The sequence below is a fragment of the Protopterus annectens genome, chromosome 5.part0 (assembly GCF_019279795.1).
Source record: "Protopterus annectens isolate FY-2018-M chromosome 5.part0, PAN1.0, whole genome shotgun sequence".
NCBI classification, from domain to species: domain Eukaryota; kingdom Metazoa; phylum Chordata; order Ceratodontiformes; family Protopteridae; genus Protopterus; species Protopterus annectens.
The window spans coordinates 1,689,705,870-1,689,724,823 of NC_056735.1; the positions used below are offsets into that span (position 1 = coordinate 1,689,705,870).

Below are 18,954 nucleotides of genomic sequence, written 5' to 3' on the forward strand. Positions count from 1 at the left end.
AACTGTGACCTTCTTGTCGAGCCTGGTGAGCGAGGCATCAACGTGTCTCACAACTGACTCGTCTGTGACTAGTGTGCTTGGTTTGTTGTTATGCCTTATGGTCTACGTTGGTTTATTGTTATGCCATGTGGGCTGTGTTTGTGAGACACTGATGTGTTGCCTGCTGTGTGTGATGTGTTTGGTGTTGTGTGTGGAATGTTTGTGAGTGTGTTTTGGAGTTCTCTGTTTAGGTAAGTTTTTATTGGGGAACTCTGCATAGGTAGGGGTGTGTTGTGCTTGGCTATGTGATGTGGGTGGTGTGGTGTTGGTGCTGGCAATCTCCACATTGTCAGGAGTACTGCCTGTTTGTGAGAGAGCATGGATTCTAGGTTACTGATGTAGACGCATTTCTCATCCCTTTGCACAAAGGAGAAGAGGGCTGACAGTGAACATGAGGCAGTTCCTACACTGTCTCAGTATGCCCATGTCTACCAGGCTGTCAGGAGAAACTGATGGGAATTGTTCAAAGTGTTCTGAATACTTGGCGGCCTTATGGAGAGAGGGTTTTGAATAAGGGTTTGTCCACAAATGTATAGACCACAAAAACCTTCCAAAAATGGAAAATAACTGACCTGAAACAAAGATGCTTAGTATAGCAGATAAATGTAACCAGACTACTAACAAACAGTAATAAGTGCAGCAGAATAACAGCACTTGAACACTTAGGAGCACACACCAAAGCAAAATAAGGTAATAAAGTAGGCAGAACACAGTTCCAGTAAGAGCAGCTGAATAAAGTGTAAAAACAATTTTTATTAGTGAAGAGGAAAGAAACTGAAGATATTTCAAGATTAAGAAACTAAGGGGGTTGGCCTTCCCAAATGCTCACTCTGTACACAGTAGACAGGGTTGATGAGATGGGACTGGTGGTAGTGTCCGAAATCAAAGAAGCAAGGGGGTGACTATTACTTCCCAAATGATCTCACTGTACTCAGTTGAGTGAGCAAATGAGATGAATATGAAAGGGATGAGGATAAGGCATCTTCTGTTTTTTTTTTGTTTTTTTTTCTGCCCATTTCCCAAATTCTGATTCGGAGGAAAGTTCTTACTCTGAATCTCCTTTGGATGAATTTTCTTTTTCTGAAACTGTTAACAGAATGAACAGTATGTTGCAGTGGGAAGTTCGTAATATTTCCTCAAAAATTAAGGAGTGTGGCTCGTTACTGGAGTATTTGCCACAACCTATTCCTATTTCTCCTTTGCCATCCTTGGAGGAAGTTTTTGATATTGCCTGCAGTATACCTGATACTCATTCTGCAGCTCCTAAAAAGGTAGACTGACTGTAAAAATTCTTTGATAGGCTTCCGAAGCAAATTTATTATTCTGCCACATTAGCCTTCAGAATTCCGAATGACCAGTCTGATACGTTAAAGCACTTGTTGGCTTATTTTGATAATATGAGGAGCTTTAATGCCTGTGTGCCATCTACAGAAGGGTAGGTCTTCTCTGAATTCTGTTATTGCTTCTGTTTCTCAAGTAACTATAAATATTCTGTGAAAACTATCTGTCAGCTCTGTATCCAGAGCACTAGCTTCTGCACTGTTATGAGGCATTTTGCATGGGCTCGTAAAGTTTCCTGAAGATTTTTAATATGAATTCATAACTTTAAATAAGGAGGTTTTGTTTGCTCCTTCTGCTCCCCAGGTTCTCAAACAGTTTGAAGTAAAATGGAAGTTGATTCACTGGGATGCTCAGATGTTTCATCTGTCCAAGACTGCTAGAACCTCTGGTTCATTTTTCAAGAAGCAAAACAAAAATGGTCAGCAAGGTTCTAGTAAGCAAAATTATAAGAATTGGTAGAAACAGTCCAAGAAAAAAAAGAGGCATCCCTTCCACAAATGTAATTCAGGAGGAGTATTGCATCGTTTTTCATCTTCCCTGCCAGTCCTTTTAAATCTGCCCCAGGTGTTGTTCTTCCCTGCCAGTCCTTTTAAATCTGCCCCAGGTGTTGTTCTTCCCTGCCAGTCCTTTTAAATCTGCCCCAGGTGTTGTTCTTCACCTATCCCTTTGGCATTGTGTTATGCAAGCAAATGTATTCTAGTTGTTGCTCAGAAAGGTTGCAGGTAGCAGTGGGAATGAAATCTTAACAAGAATTTTATTGCATCTCTTTCTGTAGCCAGAAATTTCTTTCAGACACACGGTTATCATGAGGAAAGAATATTCTGTGAATTAAAGTCAGTTATAACCCTGAATAGGTTTCGGTTTCATTTCACAGCGAATTAGAACATAGTTTTGAGGAACTGAGTAAAGTACCCAAAGTTGTCTGCAAATGCATGAGCTATTTTCTGTGGTGTTGAAAGAAGTAACCCTTTTTCCATGTAATTAAAAAAGTAAATAGAAGTAGGGTAGACTGGTATATAAATAAAGCATAGTTGGTTTAATACTGTGCATTGAGTTGTACTTTGATGGTGTTCTCCTTTGTAGAGTTGTACTGCACTACATGGTGAGAATCGGAGTTCGACACTGCTAACACTTCACTCCCATGGATCCTCTGGGAGCACCTTCTCAGTTTGTGGATATCCAAAGTCTGTCATCCTGGAATTCATCGCAGCATGAAGATGAGCGAGACTCCATCATAACCAATGGAAAATTTCTTCAAAACCAAAAAAGCAGCTCACCTTTCCCTTATAGAGAAGATATTAACAGGAAAATTATACTTTGGTATGTATTGCCAAGTTTGTTTAGCTGTAGTTTCCAGTTTAGAAACTAAGGATATAGGAATTCAAGCAGAAAATGTTGTACAACAATTTAAACTTTCCATGTCATTTCTGAAAGAGATCTGAGTAACTTGTTGGATTGTATACAGATTTGATAACACAAGAAAATAGAAGCATTGTATATACAGCTTTGAAATTGTATGCGGCTTTTTTATTTTATTGCTACCACTCAAGCCATAGCAAAATCTGTCCTCATTCTTTGTTAGTTGTCTGAATTATTAAATATTATAATAGGTTTAAATTTTTTTCTTGGCAGACATTTAATTAAGATGATTGCATAATCAGGTTTAATGTGCTGTTTTTTTCAGCTGTCAGTTAAATGATTTTAAGTAGAAGGTGTTGATTTTATAGATTTGTTCATGTTTTTAGGAACGGAAATGTAGCACTTTTGAATTGTACAGCCATCGTGAACACCAGCAATGAAACTCTCACGGATAAGAATCCTGTAGCTGACAGCATCTTTAAGTATGCTGGACCTGAACTCAGAGAGGAACTTCTAAAATTAAAAGGTACTGTAAGCTAGAGATTCTTTCCCACAAGTTTAAGAATGCTTTTTCAACACTTTGGGTTAATATCAGTTCTGTACTGTCAACATTATGACTTTGCTGCCCTCAGAAGAGCAAGGGGACAAATGTTAAGTGTCTCACATGAGTCCAGTATATTTTCAGAGTAATGCACTGCTGCTGGCTGTAATTACTTAACTGTTGTGCCCTTTTCAGTGCAGATGGGTAAGCAACTTTCACAGTAATCAGACTGGTCTTCATAGAGTCATAACTGTGTAAGTAGGTATGCAGAAGTCTAGACACAGAAATCCAGTTCTGGTTCTTAAGGTTCGATTTTAGAAGAGTATGTACAGGGTGATTATCTATTTTGTGGGTTGTGTACTTTTTCTTAGTTTTTTTTTTATTGAAGAAATATAGGTATTAAGTAACCTGCACAAAAATGGAAATACAAGGATATAAGCAGTTAACAGAAATAAAGTTATACCAGACATATGAACTTGTTCTATAAAGTTTACAGGGAAAATATAAACTATGTTAGTAGAAATGAAGGACTCAATAAATCATTACCCAATGTTCATATAAAACTGTTGGTTTACTAGTAGATAGTAGGTGTCTATTTTATTGTTAATCTCCAAGAATGTGATTTAGCTTTTAGTCGATAATGCAAATTGTAAATGTTAAAAAAAAATAAATAAATTACCTTAGATTCTTTAATATTGTCATAACAAAATGTGAACTTTTAACCATTGGTGAATAACCTTTTGGTAGCCCTATGTCTATTTGTAAATTGCGGTCAGTTAAATTTTTAAAGAAAAATGGAAATTGTGATTAATTGGTCATTTTAGTTGCTAATAGAATATTCGGATTTTGATCAGTAGATTGAAACATAGTATAATATATTAACCCTAATGAGAATAACTGGGATAATATCATAGGTAATTTGAGGGGATCCATGCATCCGATAAAGCATTTAGGAGCTGCCTCTGTTTGCTGTTAGTGCAGGGGGCAGTCCTGGGGTAAATTTTCTGTTTCCCATCCACAGGACCAAATTGCACTTGAATTATGGACAGGGATAAATTTTGTTATATGGGGATAGTCTGTTTGGAGCAGCGGAGCAGTGTTATCCTCTGCTAGATATACCCGTCTTTCTAAACCATTCCGTTGATGTTGCATAAGAGGTGTAGATCCCTAATCAGAATATTTATGATGCCATTTGACTTGCTCGTGTGTAGTAAATCTTACAGTATTGGGTCAGAGGATACCTTGTATGCCAGACACAGAGTAACTTCTTAGCAGTCTGTAAGATACCGAGTATAGTGACACAGTTTTGAGTCCGTCCATGTAAGACATGTTGTTTAGGCCTTGTATCCTGTTAGTAAGGTGTCTCTGTGGGCATTCCAGTCATTAAAGGGGGTATTATTCTATTCAGTGACTGGCCTAATGAGGGCTAAGTAAAGGGACAATGACATCCCTAGATCTAGACACAATCCCTTTGTTTATAAGCTGTGCAATGTTGAAATAATTTATTGCAACAATATGGATAGCATCCATATTGATTTTATTAGCTTCTGGTATACTAAAGTCATATTCAAAGAATGGATTATGATTTTTTTTTAGTGTTTTTAATTTTTTTCCCCTTTAAAACGGAATGGTCAAGGAGTTGCTTTGGTATGTGTTAATGAATTTAGGCCTCATAGGTTTCCATGTAGAGTCATCATTATTCCATACAAAAGTTCTAAACAAGCTGCTTGACTTGTTTAAATTAGTAAATTTAAGTATGTGGTAAAAATGGCACCTCCATTGTGCTTAGGTATGGATAATTTAAAATTTTTTTTATCAAACAGGAAACATCTTTATTAAATTATCTTTTATGACATAAACAATCATACATTTATATAAATGAAAACAAACCATATTGACATAATTTAGTTGCAAACATTATATATCACTTAAAATCTATCCAGTCACTGTCAGTCAAACATTACGTAGCTCATTCAAATCCTGAATTCCTTTAAACCTCATTCTTCATCTGCATGTATTGTTTCCACAATTTCCATTTTTGTATGTAATTTGCTCCTACCCTTTTCTAAAGATCTCATTGCCAGCTGTTTTATCTCTGTTACTATATTCACTACTTCTAGTACAGTTGGTTTAGACTTTGATTTCCTTTTCCTGCTCAGTAAGACCTTATTATGTCTAGGCAAATACAGTTCTGTATCATATCCCAGAAACATAATTTTCTTAGTCGTACCAGTTTGCTCACCCAGTTTTTTTTTTTTAATTAAACAAATCAATTATAAAACAAATAACTGTTTCATAGGTCTGCAGCTGATCAGTACATCAAAGTTATACATTAACAATTAATATTTTTCAAGCAAATCTTTAAGTTTAAGCCAAGATTTATATGAATGTGTAATATTAGAAGTTCTCATCTTTATAGTATGCAATTCATTACTGCAAACAATTTTTGCCGTACTAAAAAAATCAACACGAGAGAGGTAACTTTACTTTTCCAATTTTTAAAAATTACTTTTCTGCCTATAGCAAGAATAGAGCAAAGAAGAGACACTTGGGTTTTTGGAATTCACAGGAATTGGAGTATTAAATAAAACTAAAGATTTAAAAATATTATATCTATCTGACCATTGAGCTTGATTAATTTATTTCCAAAAAGGGGAGATGACTTGACATTCATATACAATACAACATGCATCCAATCATCTATTATTTCAGAATCAGATCTCCAGCATTTAATGCTGTTTGATTTATACATAATTGTAATGTTAGGAGCGACAAAAGCTCTGTGTAAAAATTTCCAAGGGAAAGTCTTCCAATGTAATGAAGATGTGATTTTATCTCTAAATTTTAATATTAATTTATTGTATTCTTCAGAGAAGTCTTCATTATTAATTTTTGAGTAGTAGTTCCAATAGAAATTGTCTAAATATGTGAAGTGACGTGAGAATATGATACATTTGTGACAAATGCTTTTTTTCATTGCATTATTATTGATATTTATTAAGAATCCCAACAGTTTGGGGAATTATTTCTTATCTAGGTTAAATACCTTATTTACCTCTGTGTTCAGAGTCTCTAAATATTTGTAAAATTAACCAAGTCTCAGAGTCTTTATTGTACTTGGACCTTAAATTTTCAACAGTATGTACATCCATGCAATTTAAGAATAGATGCCAGCAAATTCAATTACTTTGTTGTTTCAATACTAGCATTTTGCTGCTGATATGAGTTTCTAATATGCAGTTGGAAATGGAGAAAATATTAAGTCTTTAGTACAATGGTTAAAATATGTGAACTTTTGGAAAGAGGAAATAATGTTATTTAAATAGGGAATTTGAGAAGAGGGTGTAATACCAATTACGCAGAAATCTTTTAATACCCAGACAAAACTATTAGGTACTATTTGTTTATGACTGGTTGTGATATATTTACTAGTATTTCTTGATGTATTTGTTTCTATTTTGAATTGTAAGATGAATGTATCCACAGCATTATAACTTTTACAATTGTTGAAGAAGCATACAATTGAATATCAGGGACACCTATTCTACCATTATCCAAACCTTTTCTGTGCCGATTAGAAGAAACTCTTAGTTTATTAGGATGCCAAAAAATTAAGTAGAATATTATTTTATTATCTTGATCATTTTTTTGTGGTGGAGATTATACTAAAGATTCTAAGACAAACAGTATTTTAAGGAGACTTACCATCTTAATAAGCATTAATCATTCTTCCATGGTAAAGAAGAATTTGTTCCAATTTGTGACTAATCTTAACATTTTATCAACAACCTGTTGAAAGTGTGTATCATTTCTGTATTATTGGATATAATGGTATTTGATTGCTATTCCAATTGAAGTTTAAAAAAAATCATACAAAAATATTCAAATTGTTTATTAATTAATAATGTACTTGTTTTATTATGATTTAATCTTAAGTTTGATATTTCTTCAAACTGACTTATGGGGCTAATTATAAGTGCTAAACATTTTTCTATATTTCCTATTGTTAGTAAAATATCGGCAAGAATCTTTAGTTCATAATCTTCTTTTAATTTGATACCATTAGTGTTCTTATTGGATCCATTACTATTAACAAAGGGTTCTATAGCTAATGCAAAAAGTAAAGGTGATAATGAACAGCCTTGTGTTGTGCCTTTTTGTAAATTAAAGGAATTAGAAAGAAAATAACTTATTTTAACATAAGCACAAGAGCTGTTGTATAACTTAGAAATTAATGCAATTACCGGGTGAGAAATTATACACTGTTTTAAACAGGTACAGCCATTTAACTGAGTCAAAATTAAGACTAATGATGGAAACTTCTTTTTAATTTTTATTTGCGTAGTCTATTATGTATTCTTATTATATTATCCTGTACTGGACTGTTTAAAATACACCCAGTTTGATCATTGTTAATTTAGGTATAAGTAGATTAATTCTGTTAGCTAAAATGTACATGAAGAACTTAAAGTTCACATTTAAATGTGAAATGGGTCTGTATGATGAACACTTTAAAGGATCCCTGTCTTGTTTTAAGATAGGGGGATATAAGGGGATATTTTCATGATTGGGGACTCCAGCAGTTGTTTATATTTCTCTATGGACCTTGTGTAATATTTTAACTGCATCATCCAGTAGTGTTTTATATAGTTCTGATAGAAGACCATCTAAGCCGACGTCTTATTTTTTTACTTTGTTTGATCTTTTATTTCTGCTAGTGAATGGTCTTATCATTGTTATTTATTCTCTTGTTAATTTATTATTTATATTTTCCCTTCGAAAAGCTTCAGCTATATCATCATTATGGGTCCATATCATTTAATCAAGTTTTCATAAACTTGAAATTACATGATTGAGTTTTTGAAAATGCAGAACTTTTGAATGGGGATTGCTGTACAGTGTGGATTGGGAAACTTTCCATTTTCCTTACTGTAGTCTGATCTCAGAGTTGGTATATTTCATTTTCAGGGGGTGTGGGGGTCTCAGCCCCCCACATTGAGGCTACACGGGACCTTCCTCCCCCCTGCAAAACATAAAAGGTAGATTTTTGTGGGGGATATGTGTGTGTGTGTGTGTGTGTGTGTGTGTGTGTGTGTGTGTGTGTGTGCGCGTGCCCCCAAGTTTTTGGAAAATCTTTCATATAGTCTCACCATTATGAATTTCGAGTTTCTGAAAACTCAATCATCTGACATAAAACCCCCCATCATTATCTAGGTTATTTGTATTATTTATATTTTCATGAAATATTTTATAAAGCCCTCAAGAATACCTTTAATATATGTTCATTCTCTTTTTTTAATTGTATGTGTTTGAATAAACTAAATCATGTCAAAGAAATTATTTTTCTTTGATCTAAGACCAAGTTTATGCAGGCTTAAAGGGTTAACTGAATATGCCTGAAGCTTAAGTTTTTCTAGGTTTATTGAAACTTTGATTAGAATTTCAACATATTTTGTATTTAAGTTTTATGTTCAAACTGACTAATGTCATTTGGTTTAAGATTTAACTTTACTGTGTCTCTTTTGGCCTGTCGTGTATTCAATTCTTTGTCCCATTCTCTTGTCTTAGTAATATACCAGCATGTAACTCTTCCATTTAAATAAGCCTTTACTGAATCCCACAGGACAATGTCAGTTACTTCACCATTCATGTTTATTTTTAAGAAAGTTTTGATCTCTTTAAAATACCAGTCCTTGAATACTTTTATTTTAATACTGTTATCTGGTAATCTCCTGTGATGTATTAATTGTCAATTTTTAAAATAATAAAGATTATTGCATTATGGTCAGATAATAGACGCAAAACTATTGAAACTTCTTTGATATGTGACAAAGTTTTTGTCTCTATCTGTCATCAATATTTTGTGAATAATGGATATATTAAAGGGAGATTTATCCTTGGCACGTATGTTGTTTTCTTTCAGCTTTTCCCGGTTAGGGGTCGCCACAGCAGAACTCCGGTCCGCTAATGATTGGCAGTAGATTTCTTATGGGTGCCGAGGTGCCAGCTCGACGCCCAACCTTCAAGGAAGGCACGCCCATTCTACGCATGTCTTTCGAATGCCACTCGACCGCTTGGAGGACATGTAGACTCCACAAGAATCCAGCCGAGAATCGAACGGGAGAACCTCTTGCTGTGAGGCAGCAATGCTACCGCTGCACCACCGTGGCTTTCTATGTCCTTTAAATTCATAAGGTGTACAAAACTCATTAAATGTTTGGCTAAAGGTGTGATTCTCAGCTTTTTATCTCCAGTGGAATCTTGTTCTGATAAAATAAATTAAAATCAGCCGTTATGGGTTCACCTTTCATGTAATAGGCTATATAATATCCAAGTAATTTTTTGCATCTTTAGCTCTAACCCTTGGAATCCAATAAGAGTTCATCAATGAATATAGTTTTCTGTTTCACTCAATTATAACAATGGTTAACATGCCATTTTTATCAACATAGGTAGCTTTTACTTTAGGCATTACTGGTGAGTTCTTCTATAAAATGAGGGTTCCTCTTCTTTTAGCTCCAAAGCCAGAAACTGCTGAAACCAAATATTTCTTTAGTGAAAGTTTACATCTTTATTAAGTAAATGTGTTCACTTTAGGAATACTGTTTGAGCTTTATGTAATTGCAAGTATTTGAACAGATTCCCCCTGCTTACTAGATTATTCAGTCCATTAATATTAATAGATATGCATTTAAAATCAGACATTTATATAAGAGAAAAAAAAAACGCAAGTATATTGAAAACATATTTGTGTATGGAGCTTTTATATGTATATATATATATATATATATATGTATATATATATATATATATATATGTATATATATATATATATATATATATATATATATATATATATATATATATATATATATATATATATATATATATATATATATATATATATATATATATATATATATATATATATATATATATATGTATATATATATATATATATATATATACAAATAAACAATATGAAATGTTCAGCTATGGACAAAACCTTTGAAACAAAAACAAATACCTAATAAAACATTCTGCCATGGAATAACGTATTCCTAGTTTGTTGAAAAAAAAAATGAACAAACTACCTCTCAAACTCTCCATTAGACTCCTGCTTGTGATTCATATTAATATATCTCATATTTTTAGTATGCTTTATTTTAAAAGACCTGTCGGTGAGTTATGAATAAGAAAAGTTAAATGGGTGTTCAGAATCTTTATTGCGTGCCTCACATTAACTCCCCGGTCTACAATAGGGAAGAAGACAGTTGTTATTTTCATATTTATTATAATAATTTATATATCAGATGATTTTATATTTTTGTTTTGTTTACTATGTGTAAAGTTGTTCATAGGTTCATAAATTACTAACAGGCTAACTATCCTTGTGGGCCATTCCAAGCTCAGCCAGTTACCCCATGTGAGAATTAAACCGTGCATCTTGTGCCTATAAGGTGAACACTTAACCAGTACGACATCCTCCTACCATTGTAGACATATTTATATTCTTTAATTATGTACACATTTATTTATTCCAATCTCTTTCTAATTCTGTTTGTATAATATGTCTTGTGCTATTACTATATTCCTAGTTTTTTTTTTTTTAACTATAATCCTAGTGTAGTGTCATATAATAGAGCATGTATTTTTACCCAGATATATTTGATACTCTAATCTAGTACTGCTGTTAGAATCAGTCCTATTTTTTCCTTAAATATTATGTCTAATAGTATCTGAACAAACATATGAACATTTTTCCCTTTTAAGATTCAAGTTTTCCATAATAAATTGTTCTGAGATCAAGTTTTGTTGTTTAAAAAGACAATAACAGAGAAACACAATCCTAATTTTTTTGGTCAGAATTGTTATTTTATAGGCTAGTATATAAACTGTATCCTTTTGGTATACTGCAGGCAGTCAGAACTATTTAAAATGACAGTAGTTTAGAATGCAGTTCACTGTCTTTTGCTTATTACCTAACTTGTATTCATTGACATCTTAGCATATGATTCATAATGTTAAGATTATTTAGTCTTAGAAAGGAAGTAGTAACTTGGACAATTCTTAAAATTTTAGAAATCTCGCAGCATCACAAAAGTGCCTATGATTCTAATTAAGCTGCTTCAAACTAGTCCTCATGGCAAGCGATTGCAAATGAACAGTATCAGCTACAGTTCATACAAAAACACCCAGATGTGAATCCAAGCCACCTTTATTTTATACATCAATCCCCCAAATCCTTCCAAACTACTAAAAAAAAAACAAGAACTATTTTAAAGGATGTTAACCATACTGTAATTAGTTGATATCATTCCAATATTAACTTTTATATATGCAGAAATATATTCTTTACACTTTGCTTATAACATAGCATGTCTTTCCTGGGTGATATTGGATATCAAGGATACTATCAGTAGCACACTGCTGGACCATTTTAAGAACCTATAATATAAATGAACATGCCTCGTTCACGTCATTTGTTGCATCGTGTATTATATTTAATAGTATATTACTTATTATTTTAATAAGATGAATAGTGTAACCTTTTAAACTCAAAGTGAAAACAATTAGTTTTAATTTCATAAATAGCTAAAAGAATCAAACTAACATTTTAGAAAGGGAACTAGTAACCATTTGAAGTAGGAAAAGAAGTAAATAAACAATTTACTTTGTAAAGAGTCATGTGCAGCACATGTTCATAAGTATTCAGATGCTTATTCAAATTAATAAGAGTTCTTAACCATGAATACATTTGTTTTCATTTGCCCTTCAGTTTTTTACTGTTTTTGTCTTTTTTATTAACCAACCAGCTCTTGTTGCATTTCTCTTCTCAAATAAGTTGATAGATTCTAGTCCATTTCTTGTGTGTTTTCAAGGAACTTGTATCAGTATAAAGTCCATTGCATCTTCCAAGGTGTTAAAAATCTTCTTTCCTTCTGGAAGGTAAATCCTTAATTTTGCTGTAAACAAGATTTGTGCTTTAATGTTGTTGTTCTTTAAGCTTTTAACAAGTGGCATACCTGATTTTCTCTTGGACAGCACTAATGTAAAATAGTTATTGTCGAATCTTATAATGTTTCCTTTAATTTTAACTGAATAATTAGTCCATGCAGCTTTTAAAACTAAATCCTTATCTTGACTTGAGAAAAATCTTACAATCACTGACCTTGACGAAGGTGTTTTTGTTTTTAAAGATGAGTTGGAAAGTGATCTATTTGCTGTTTTAATGCCAAAGGAAAAAGCTTCAGGCAAGTTTAAATTTTTAGGCAGATGGGTATTAAGGAATTGAATCATACTTTTCTCCATTTTCTTTTTCAGGAAGCCGGTAAATCCTGATGTTGTTTTTCTAGGTCTGTTCTCTAAGTCTTCTGTTTTATCCCAAAATAAGTGTTTTGTTTCAGAAGAAATTCAGTGTTATTCTCATTTTCAACTAATCTTCCATCAAAATCAGACATAGTCTCTTCTATACTCGAAATCTGTGATTGTTATTTAAGAGATTCACTCAGCACTTCAAATTATTTTTACATTCCTCTTAAATTAGAAAGCAAAATTTAAATCTATCTTTACAGATACCTCACTAATGTTACTTAGTATAGCCTATATAATGTCCTGTACACTGGGCTAAGAGTGGCTCATTCTGAGACAATTAGTTCTTTCTAGTTTTCTTGATGGGAAAAAGCATTTGAGTATTTCAGAGTTGTCCTTTTTTGTAGTAAATCTTTCAGCAGATTTTCAACTATAAATCCATCAAGTTTTGAAATGTTCTATTTTAGTTTAGTAAAACTCCTGTCAGATGTTAAAATGAAGCAGAGCTAAAAACCGTGCTGTTAGCTTCTCACCATCTTGACCACACCCCTCGCTCAGCCAGTATTTCTGATAGAGTAGTCTGCAAGGAATTCTTAGTCTGCCAATTCAGTACACTCCCAGAAAATGTGTTCCCAATTACTGCTTTCTTCTCCATCACACATCCAACGTTTGCTGTCTACCTGAGGAAGAATTCTTTGGAGTCTATTTGGGGTATAAAAATTACCTATGTAAACACTTCCAAGCAAATATCCTAAATCGTCTAGACTTTATTGGATATATGGGAGACATGCATATATCCCCCATTGTTTTGTGAATTGCTTGTCCAGTCTCTTCCCAGTCCTTTCTAACCTCCTCTGATGGATTCTTATAGTTATCATGCAATATTTTATATGCTCTACTAATTATTCCTTTTTTTAACAGCAGCTTCTTTTTCAGATCCTACTGAAAACTCTCTACCAGTGCTGGTTTTTCACTTAGGATCCCTCTATTTCTTTTTCTTTGTGTATACTCTGATATCAGTACTTGATGGAGAAGACTGTCTTTAGCCTGCAGTCCAAATAAATTCTTGACCTCTTCCCATTCTGTTACCTTTCCCTCTCTAATTATTTGCTCCCTGTACCTTGGTTATTTTGGCATTTTTCTCCAATAAATTCCAGCTCCTTCTTGCTTATTGTCACTCCTGTGTTGGCTTAGTTCTTAGAATACTTTTTGCTACTTTATGAATATAATATAATGCTCTGCATGGTTATTATTCTCCTTAAAGATCTGCATCCAAAATCCCATTCTCTACTTGTTGAGCTTCCTCCCATTTCATCATCCTCACTTTCAGCTTTGAATTATTGGTTTCTGCTTGTGCTATGTATAGGAGTCTTAACTGTGTAACTCTGAAATACCCCTTGAAATCAGGTAATCCCAGACCACATTGTTCTATTGGAAGAATTGGCTTATCCCACTTGACTCTTGTTTTCCCCTCCCAGATAAAATCCTTCAGCTCTTTATTAATTGCTATCCACAACTTCTCCTCTGGTTGATAAAATATGCGTGACCTGTGTATAAGATTAAAGAGACTAAAATCATTTTAACTGCTTGTATCTTGATATCCATATCCATAATAGAGCGCTTCCAGTTTCTCAGGTTTTGTATTCTCTTTTCTTTAGTCTCTTCCCACATATCCTTAGCTGCCACATCAGAATCATTTCTAATCCATACTCCCAAGTACTTTATTTTATCAAGTCCCCATAAATATCGATATTGCTGAACCAGTTTGAGTTGTGTGTGGGTACATAATTTACAGATCTTACCTTTGTTTTAGCTTCATTAATTTTGTATCCTGAAAAGATTTGAAACCATCTCAAAATGTTCTACAACTATGAAATGTCCTTTTCTGTTTTTATCGGGTTAGTAAAACACATGAAGCAAATAATCCAACAAAAAAAAGTCACAGGATACCTTCTCCTTGAAAAGAACCAGACACCAGGCAGAGTAAGGTTATGAGCGCTTTCGTTCCCTTTATTCATACTCAGTACAAACGGAACTTCATCCGATACAAAATCTAACACCCCCCCCCTTTTTATATACAATTCAATTGCTTAATCACAATCAATTAACTTAAATGAATTAATTAGTTAAATGTGCTCTCAAGTTAAAAACACATTAATAAGTTCTTTAAAAATATATTGCTATGCATAATACATAAATAATTCTCCTATAAAAACACATATATAATAAACATTTTATCTGTTAAAATATGTATATATATATATATATATATATATATATATATATATATATATATATATATATATATATATATATATATATTTTATACTAACTTAATTGCTTCTATGTTCAACCACTTAAACCATTTTCATCTAATCTCATCTGCCTTTAAATGAAGCAAGCTCCTTAGAGAAATCCTGTCATTAATACCAGGAAAAACAAACACCTGCCAGTGTGTTTCCCTGTATTCCAAAAAAACAGGGCCAATTACCCCCCCCCCCCCACTCCTGTCTACCTGCCTTTTCCAATACACAAAAGAGGAATTTTTTTAAAATCCTTACAATTTATGCTATGTCTAAATAAGGCATTTGTTTTATCTTGTCTCCTAATTGCATAAATGTGTCGCTTTTTTAACTTCTTTTCTGTTTTTCCTATATAATGTGCACAGCATGACTGGCACAAGGCCACATAGACAGCTCCTTTTGTATTACAGTTATAATTCCCTGTCACTGGAATTATTATAACTCAGTCGAGGTCACCTTTTGAGTGGTAGGTACAGGCATTGCCATCAGGTGCCACGCCTGACTCTGCCTATGCGGAATTGCAGATAACTTGAAGTCAGCCTTCACTAATACCCCTTTTGATGGGTCTCACCCTCTTTGGTCCCTCAGTTAAGGAGACTTTGACTCGCAGTGAGCAGGAAGGCAAGACATTGTCAGCTGTTGGGATCAAGTTTATTGCTCCCCAATGGTCCTTTTCTAAGACTCAGAGGGGCAGTAAGAAGCTGTGGTCCTGCAAGATGCATTCTTCCTTCCAGGATGCTCCACAGGAATCCTCCTCTTTTGGCTGAGGGAGGGGATTCGACAACAGGTGCCACCCTAGAGGCAGAGGGGAGTGGTCTGCAAAATCAAGGCTTCTGGGAGCCTTACTTGGAAAAGCCTCACCAGCACCCCTGAAGTGCTGCCCGACTGTCTTACCTTGGAGGCAGTCAGGGGTTGGATATCCTTGCACCAACTGGACTGGGTGACCATCACCACAGACTGGTGGGTGCTCAACATTGTATCCAGGGGTTACGTCATCCCGTTCGATTTCTCCCCCCACCTCAGAAGTCACTCCCAGATGTTCCACCCCACCAAAGGGAGTTGGCTCTAGTAGATGTCCGCAACCTCCTTCAAAAAAGGGCCATCCAAAGGGTCCCAACAGGACAGCGAGGGTCAGGAACTTAGTCTTGCTTCTTTTTAGTGCCAAAATGAATGGGAGACCTGCTTCCCGTCTTGGACCTCAGTCGACTAAATCTTGTCAGTCCAGAGGCTGAAGTTCCGGATGGTCGCTGTTCAGTCCATTCTGCCGCTTCTGCACAAGGACGATTATATGTGCTGTATAGATCTCAAGGATATGTAGTATCACATCAAAATAGACGGATGCTCCAGGAAATTTCTACCCTTCTGGTTGGGGGCCAATCATGATCAGTTCAGGGCCCTGCCCTTCGGTCTCACCTCAGCCCCTCATTTGCTTACCAAATGTATGGCAGTGGTAGCATTCCATCTCCAACTGCAAGGATTTCAGGTGTTTCTATACCTGGACGATTGGCTCCTTATGGCTCCCACAAAGTATCTTCTATTTCAAGCCGTGGATTTCACCCTGAACCTCTTTCAAGACCTAAGCATTATGGTGAATTTTCCGAAGTCGCACCTTTCCCCTTGTCAAAGACTGGAATTCATAGGGATGGTTCTCAACACAATATCTGAGACTGCAGCTCTTTCTCCCAGCAGAGTAGCCATGATCCAGCAGCAAGTCCGCTCCTTTTTGGACCGGGACCGAGTCTCAGCCCATCTCGTTCTTCAGGTCCTGGGGTCGATGGCTGCAGCCATTCAATTGGTTCCCCTGGCCAGGCTCCATATGCTGATGCTCCAGTGGACTCTGGCAATACAATGGTCTCCTTGTCTTCATCCCATGTCTTCCATGAGCCAAAATTCCAGGGTCTGCAAACATGACTTATCTTGGTGGATCCAGACTCAGGATCTCATGTTAGATAGACCCTTTTGCCTTCCTCTGTTCGAGGCCACAGTGACCACGGCGCCTCCCTGTTTGGGTGTGGGGCATTTCTAGGGAAGGATAGTCCAAGGCACGTGGCCCCCATCATAGACCAAGTTACACATCAATATTGGGAACACAAACAAGGCAAGAAACTAAATAAATCCAAAAAACAGGTTCGAAAGACCAGCAACACAGTCTGAGAAGAGTCAAATAACACTATTTATTCCACTGTTTAAAGCGCTTTTAGTCCGTCTGATAGCAAACTTCTTTATTGCTGTAACTGTTTCTGAAGAAGTTTTCTGTCAGGCTGACGAAAAGCGCTTTAAACAGTGGAATAAATAGTGTTATTTGACTCTTCTCGGACTGTGTTGCTGATTTTTCAAACCTGTTTTTTGGATTTACACATCAATATTCTCAAGATGCGAGCGGTCCTACTAATGTTGCAATCCTTCCAGGAACTCCTCTCTCTTGGTATGGTAGCTATTCAGACAGACAACATGGCAGTGGTCTAGTATGTCTACAAGCAAGGGGGGAGCATGATGTCACACTCTGTGCAGAGAGGCCGTGAAAGTTTGTGAATGGGCGATAGCCTCAGGGGGCTTTCTCCTTGCAACACACATTCCCGTCGAGTCCAACGGTTGCGCAGGACTATCCTGAGTCCTCACAAGTGGTCCCTGAATCAATTGGTGGCGGACCGGATCTTCAGCAGATGGGGATTCCTGTCCTGTGACCTGTTTGCATCTTGGGACAACCACAAGTACAGCACCTTTTTTTGCCCTGATTCCCCCTCCGGGGGAGTCTCCCAGGGATGCTCTGATTTATGATTGGCCTCCAAGTCTCCTTTATGCCTATCCTCCAATCCCCCTCATTCCCAAGGTTCAGCAAAAAGCCTGGCACCTGAAGGCTCAACTCATCCTCATTGCCCCCTTTTGGCATTAACAGATGTGGTTCTCCCTTCTCTGGTCTCATCTGAAATATCTGCCTTGGATATTGGATCCGGCTCCAGGTCTTATTTCCACCCAGGGGGACTTCCCCCTCCCAAAATGATGTTCTTGAGACTGAAAGCCTAGTTTTTCCAGTTCCAGTGATCATCGGCCAAACAGAGTTGCCGTCCTTGGTGAAGGATATTATTTTGGCTTCCCAGAAGCCTTCTACCAAGAAGGTTTAAATTAGCAAATGGAAGTGGTTTTCTCTTTGGACTCGTCAAAGGGACATAAATCCTTTTTCAGACCCCATGTCTGCTATCTTGTTTTTCCTTTCTTGTCTTTTTCATCAAGGGACTAGCTTTTCTATGATAAAACTCCAGCTGGCAGCGATATCCTGTTTTCATCTGGATGTTAGTCCTGCTTTTTCTTAGAGATTGTCCAAAGCTTTTCTAAAGGGAGTGTTTTTTCTTTGGTCTTCCTTGAAGGACTCCTCCCCCATGGGAACATTCCTTTGTACTGCAGTCTTTGAACCTTCCTCCGTTTGACCCTGCTGCAACTTATGATATAAACTTCTTGTCTTGGAAAACAGCTCTTCTGGTTGCTATCATCTCTGCCAAGAGAGTTTGAGTTGCAAGCCATCTGTATTACATTTCCTTTTATGGTTTTCTATAAGGATAGGGTTTCTCTTAGAAGAAAGACGTCCTTTATTCCCAAGGTGGCTTTGGAAAATAACCTAAACCAGTATATACAGCTTCCAGTCTTCTTCCCCAATTTTTCTAACAAAGGTGAGTATCAGCTGCATTGCCTGGATGTGCATAGACAGCTGTTTCTGCCTGAACAGGACTAAAGCATTTCGAAAATCAGACCAACTTTTTGTGGCTTTTTCTCAGCCAGGAGGGGCAAGGCCATATCCAAAGTCTCCATCTCTTGTTGGATTGTTTCCTGCATAGGTCATATTTATCAGCTTAACCACAAAGATCTTCCCAGACCTCTTAAAGCTCACTCCACTAGGTCTGGGGCTACTTACTCTGCTTTCTGGGCTAGGACATCATTGGATGACATTTGTGCTTCAGCCACTTGGTCTAGTCTCCATACTTTTGTGACACACTAAAAGTTGGATCTGGTGTCCAGGGGTAGGGCATCCTTTGGTTCTGATGTGCTCCAGCATGTCCTTCCTTG

General features: G+C 35.8%; 1 protein-coding gene across 1 annotated transcript in view; it reads left to right on the forward strand.

The window, feature by feature from the left end:
- Window positions 1-18,954, forward strand: part of GDAP2 (ganglioside induced differentiation associated protein 2) — an 835,060-nt gene that overhangs the window by 198,607 nt on the left and 617,499 nt on the right. The window contains exons 2-3 of the mRNA XM_044071479.1: window positions 2,464-2,700; window positions 3,126-3,265. Coding sequence (XP_043927414.1) covers window positions 2,522-2,700; window positions 3,126-3,265 — 319 coding nt within the window. The 5' untranslated portion in view covers window positions 2,464-2,521. The remainder of the gene's footprint in view (window positions 1-2,463; window positions 2,701-3,125; window positions 3,266-18,954) is intronic.